The sequence below is a fragment of the Marmota marmota genome, unplaced genomic scaffold (genome assembly GCF_001458135.2).
Source record: "Marmota marmota marmota unplaced genomic scaffold, marMar, whole genome shotgun sequence".
Taxonomy (NCBI): Eukaryota; Metazoa; Chordata; class Mammalia; order Rodentia; family Sciuridae; genus Marmota; species Marmota marmota.
Genome location: NW_025999896.1, coordinates 122,711 through 128,782, shown reverse-complemented (window position 1 = coordinate 128,782; position 6,072 = coordinate 122,711). Strand labels below are relative to the sequence as shown.

At 41.9% G+C, this 6,072-nt stretch overlaps 1 protein-coding gene across 1 annotated transcript; it reads left to right on the top strand.

The window, feature by feature from the left end:
- Nucleotides 1-2,949: 2,949 nt before the first annotated feature.
- Nucleotides 2,950-3,897, top strand: LOC107158057 (putative olfactory receptor 3A4). The gene has a single exon (XM_015504505.1). It carries the CDS (start codon nt 2,950-2,952, stop codon nt 3,895-3,897), a length of 948 nt encoding a protein of 315 aa, XP_015359991.1.
- The last annotated feature ends 2,175 nt before the right edge of the window (nt 3,898-6,072 follow it).

Sequence of the window (6,072 nt, the reverse complement as noted above, 5' to 3'; positions counted from 1 at the left end):
CAAGGAGTTGTTAAAAATGTTATTTGCTGCCTAAAGTCACTTTCAGAAATTAGTAAAAATAGGGTGGTCCTGGTCTAGTAGATGCTCTAAACCTTTATCTGCCCTTATGGTGTTGGAGACAGGAAGCTAGAAAACATCTAGAATCAGATGCTACAGGATCTAGATTGTACAATGGGAGCAGAGAAAAAGGGAAGACATTTGTATGAGACTAGAAGACAAGCTGGATTCGAGGATGGTCATATCATGTGAAGTAAACTTGTGAGACATTGGAGAGGACATTGTTCCAGGGATGCACTAGGAGCAGATCTCTCCCCAGACTTCACCTTTCACTTCTCCCCATGTTGCAAACAAAGCTGAAGAGTCTCAAGTCATTTCCTCTTCTGAAATGACAGGCTAGTCTAAACCAGAAACCCCAAATCTCAATTCTGGCCTCCAACACTACATGACTTTTTAGACTTTAAGATTTTGAGATTCATTTTAACACTACAAAATGCTAGGAATAAGAATGCTGATTCTTTTTTTAAGAGAGAGAGAGAGAGAGAGAGAGAGAGAGAATCTTTTTTGTAAATGGACACAACACAATGCCTTTATTTATTTATTTATTATATGGTGCTGAGGCTCAAACCGGGGTCCCGCCCATGCTAAGAGAGTGCTCTACCGCCGAGCCACAATCCCAGACCAAGAATGCTGATTCTTAATAAGTGCACAAAACCACATATGTAAAATAAATGAATTTTTCTATATTCACAAAAGTTGTACTTGGAAATACTGAGAGATTTCAAAAAAAATTTAAAGTTACTAGAGATCGTTATCTGTCTGGCAAAGGCAGATGTTTACCTGTCCCCTGAAGACACTAATTTCTGAAGCCTCCAAGGGGTAACAAGGTGGAGAAGAAAAATCCCAATGTGAAAATGATGTCAGCCAAGTTGTTTGTCTCTGTGTCTATTGGTCCTTTTTAAGCTCTCCTTTTGTGGGGTCCACTGGGCTGGCATGACTGTCCCTCTTCTTTGCCCATGAAGTGCCAGTTAAGTCTTCTTAGCCAGGTGAGTGCCATCCCCGCTGCATACTCACAACTGAGTTTCCATGAAAGTGAAGTTCTCCCTCTGGACTCCGGACTAGCTTTTCCTTCCCCTGAAAACTCCAGTGGGACTTGGGTATTTGATTGTGAGAGGGCAGAAGGAGGCAGTCAGCAAAGACTAAGTTTTTTGAGCCACACTAACTGAGAGGATGGCAAGCCTGTTACCAAAATAGTTCCATGAAGGGCAGATCAGGATGGAAAGAGGGCAGTTCAGCTTTGGAGAGACTGAGTTGGAGGTAACGGTAAGAACATGTCCATGCGGTAAAGGTCACACCTGCAGATGGTAGTTGACCCATTATGGACCTGAGGACACTATTCCTCCAGATGTGTCTTCTTCTGCTCTTGCCTTTTGCCTTGGGGGATCTTTGACTCAAGCCATTTCCTATGTGAATTAGGCTCCAGGTGAGTGAATTCAATATCTACCCCCTCAGGCAGAGGTCGATGAAGGCTACCAGGTATTTTGTGGGGGTGGTCACTTCGGGGCTAAGCAGTGGCTCCCACACATGATCATCATATATGGCTCTGTAACTATTGCTTTATCTGGTCATTAAGCCCATGATACTATATGGGTTAGATGATGACTGATTAGATTCAGTAGAAAAAAGAGCAAAAAGCTAAGTGGTGGTAGAATTGGAAGCAGAGTGGAATTTGGGGTCTGGTTCTCTTGCTTACTCAACACTCCTCTGGGAGAGATCAACTGTGTATCCAGTGAGGCAGCTCAACTTTGTATCTACTCCATCACCTGAGAGCTTAAACTTTGAAACTCTCACTCTTCTCAAAGATCATTTTAGATTCTTATTCAATAAAATGTCAGTACTTTGGACCCCAAATTTCCTAGATTCTATATGGAGAAATGCAAAACAATCTGACTATTTAGAAAATCTAAAAGGCTGTCAGTCACTGATTTTGGAGCTGGAAATGTCTTCAATGATGTGTCTTCATGCAGTTTCCCGATTTATCATTGCATTTTTACCTTTTTCTGAAGAGTTCAGGTGGAGGCTCATGGCTTCACGAGTTAATCATTTAATAGTTTGGGCCACAGGAATCACCTCACTGCTACTATCACTCATAGTCAGTCAGTCCTCTGTCTCTGTGAGTTCTATATCCTTGGAGTCAACTCAGCACAGATAAAAAAAATATTTGGAAAAGAATTGCATCTGTGCTGAACCTGTAGAGAAGTTTTACTTGCCATTATTATCTAAACTGTATAATGTTACAACTATTTACATGACTTTTACATTGCAAGACATAATATACATAATCTAGAGATGACTTAAAGTATGTGGGAGAATGTGCATAGATTACAAGCAAATACTATGCCATCTATGAGACTTGAGCATCTGCAGGATTTGGTATCCAAGGAGTCCTGGAACCAAACTCCGGAGGTTACCAAGGGATGACTGTATGATGACATTCATATGTAGAGGTTGGAGATGCAGGTTGGAGGCACCGTGTCTACCCCCTTTTCCCAAAGCTTCCCTTTCATCCTCTGGGATCTGTGTACCCCCAAACTATCACAATGCCGCCACCTGCAGACTTGAGGTTTCTTTCCTGGAAATTTGGCCTCTGGAAAATTGTCTGTCCCTCTAACTCAATGTCCCTCAAATGTCACTCTTGTTCTTCTTTTTATATCAGTTTATCTATCTCTGTTTGTGGCTGTCCAAAGCCTCTGTTCTTGCCCATGAAGAGTCAGATTTATCAAGCCTTTTCTTATTATAGCTCAATCTTTAACTTTCTCCTCCCTAAATTTTGTGTGTCTTTACTCTCCTGGACATTGTCACACTTGATGGTTGTTATAAAGATCTCATTCTCCTTTTACCACCATTGGTGCCTTCAAACTTTGCTCAATCTACTGCAGGTGGAAGAAAGTCATGGATCTGGGAGCCTCAGGAAATGATTCACTTGTGACCCAGTTTGTCCTGCTGGGCCTAACAGAGACTCCAGCTCTGCAGCCCATCCTCTTTGTCATCTTCCTTCTTGCTTATGTAGCAACTATTGGTGGTAATTTTAGTATCCTTGCTGCCATCTTTATGGAACCCAAACTCCACACCCCCATGTACTTCTTCCTGGGAAACTTGTCTCTGCTAGATGTTGGGAGCATCAGTGTCACTGTCCCTGCCATGTTAAGGCATTTCATATCCAACAACAAAACCATCCACTATCGGGCATGCCTTTCACAACTCTTCTTCTTCCATCTGCTGGCCGGGACGGATTGCTTTCTGCTGACTGTCATGGCCTACGACCGCTATCTGGCCATTTGCCAGCCTCTCACCTACAACACCCGTATGGGTTGGGGGATGCAGAAGGCCTTGGCTGGCATGTCCTGTGTCTTTTCCTTCACCAATGCACTGACTCAAACTGTTGCCTTGTCTACTCTTAAATTCTGTGGCCCCAATGTGATCAATCACTTCTACTGTGACCTCCCCCAGCTCTTCCAGCTCTCCTGCTCCAGCACCCAGCTCAATGAGCAGTTGCTCTTTGCAGCAGCAGCCTTCATGGGTGTGGCCCCCTTGGTCCTCATCATGGTGTCCTATGCCCATGTGGTGGCTGCTGTGCTACGAATCCGCTCTGCAGAGGGCAGGAAGAAGGCCTTCTCCACGTGTGGCTCCCACCTCACTGTGGTGGGCATCTTCTATGGGACAGGTGTCTTCAGCTACATGAGGCTGGGTTCTGTGGAGTCTTCGGACAAGGACAAGGGCATTGGCATCCTCAACACTGTCATCAGCCCCATGCTGAACCCACTCATCTACAGCCTCAGGAACCCCGATGTGAAGGGCGCCCTGCGGAGGGTGCTCACAGGGAAGTTGCCCCCCAAGTGAGACTCTCTGCCTCTGGTCTTAACAAATGCATTGCTCTATTTAAGCTTCTAACAGGTATTGTCCTTACTGGAAATAGAGTGTGGGTATGATGGAATGGGGTCCGAGACTGGCTCAGGAAGGAAGGTGCAATCAAAATGATGAGAATAATCCCTTATTCCATAACTACCATATACCTGCCACTATTCTCAGTGAGTGGACTCTATTAGCTCATTCAGTTCTCATAACCTTTTGAAGTGGTTACAGATTTATAAACTGTGTCTTATAAAACTGAACCTCAGAAGGTCTGAATAATTTGCTGAAAGTCACAAAGCTAATAAATGTCACAGCTGGGATTTGAACCCAGGGCAAGATACACCTGTAATTATTGCCTCTCAAAGAGTAATAAACCATCTCAAGGAGAAAGGGTATCCTAAGTTGAAGAGATGGGAGGGACAATAAAGACTAAAAAATATGAAAAGGAACATGAAAATGTGAATTAGGAAGTTTATATTTCCTTAACAAATTTGATTTGTTCCAAAGCAGCTGGTCCAAGTTGAGGTATTGCTGGATGTCAATTTTAAGAAATAAACCTATAAGACGAAACTGAATTTAAAAAGTCAATTCTGAGCTGGGTCCCGAGGCATGTGCTTGTAATCCCAGAGGCTTGGGAGGCTGAGGCAGCAGGATCACCAGTTCAAAGCCGGCCTCAGCAACGGCAAGGCACGGAGCAACTCAGAGAGACCCTGTCTCTAAATAAAATACAAAATAGGGCTGGGGATGTGGCTCAGTGGCCAAATGCCCCTGAGTTCAATCCCCAATACCAAAAAACAAAAAACAACCAATACTGAAAGAATACGTACTGATTAGAAAAACCACAGAGATGTCAAATGTTTTCATATTGGACCATTAACAACAAAAAATAAATCTGAAAAAGTTAATTAGAGAAAGAGGTTTGGCTCACATGGAAAAATCTTGACTAAATGGAGATCTTTGTTACCCTTGACTGAAACTTGAAACCAGCCCCTCTGCATGTTACTATCAGGAGGAAGATATTTTATTTATTGAATTTATAGCTTTAAACAACTGTTTCCATAATTCAAAAAAATGTGTGCTTATTGAAAATTAGAAAGTACAAAAGAGCTGGATGTGGTGGCAAGTGTTTGTAATTTCAGCGACTTCAGTGACTGAGGCAGGAGGTTTGCAAAGCCAACCTCGGCAACTTAGCAACCAAGGCCCTAAGCAACTTAGTGAGACTCTGTCTCAAAATAAATAAAAACAAAAAACAAAAACCCAAAAAGGACTGGAGATGTGGCTCAGTGGTAAAGCACCCCTGAGTTAAATCCCCACTACCACCACCAACAACAACAACAAAAAACCCCACACATACACAAAAAGAGCAAAATAAAAAATCACCCATAGGTTGACCATTCATAGATAATATGAATATTTAGCATATATGTGTAAATATTTTTCATTCATGAGATATATTTACAAAAAGAATTTTTCTACATCTAAAGCTCTGTAACCTTAATAATATAGGCAAACATCTTTTCATGACATTAAACATAGGTCTTCTTATCTTTTTCTGTGATTGCATAGTATTCCTTTGACTGAATGGAGGAAAATAGACATAATAACCTTCTATTGGTGAACCTGTGTTGGTTCAAATAATCTGAATGCTGCAACAAGTGTTCCTGTATTTTCACCTGTATACACTCTTCTAATTTCTAAAGATAAAAACCTGTGAGTGGCGTTTCTAGTTGAAAGGCTATAAAATTCTCCAAGGCACATGACAATATTTGGCTAGATTGGCACTCAGAAGCAGCTGAACAAATCAACATTTCCAATGACCAATTACTTCTGTCCTTGTCAAATGATAATGATATGCCAAATGTTATAACTCACTGCTCAGTTAATTGTATGTGTTTGTATAGTGAATGGCTAGAAAGCTATTTTTACATAAAGATATTAAAGTTATATATTTCTTTTTTTATATAAAAATTTTTTAAAAGTGCTCTTAACTAGTAAATGAGGAGATAGAGATGAAGCCATGGGTTGGGTATTTGCCAAGTTGATAGGGAGGAGGCCATTCCAGCAGGGTGTGGCCCCTCCAAGGGCACTTGGAGAGAGGTGGTTGGAGTAGGAGCAGGTGCAGTTGGAGGATCCAGTAAATGGAAAGTCAGGAAATGGAGACTG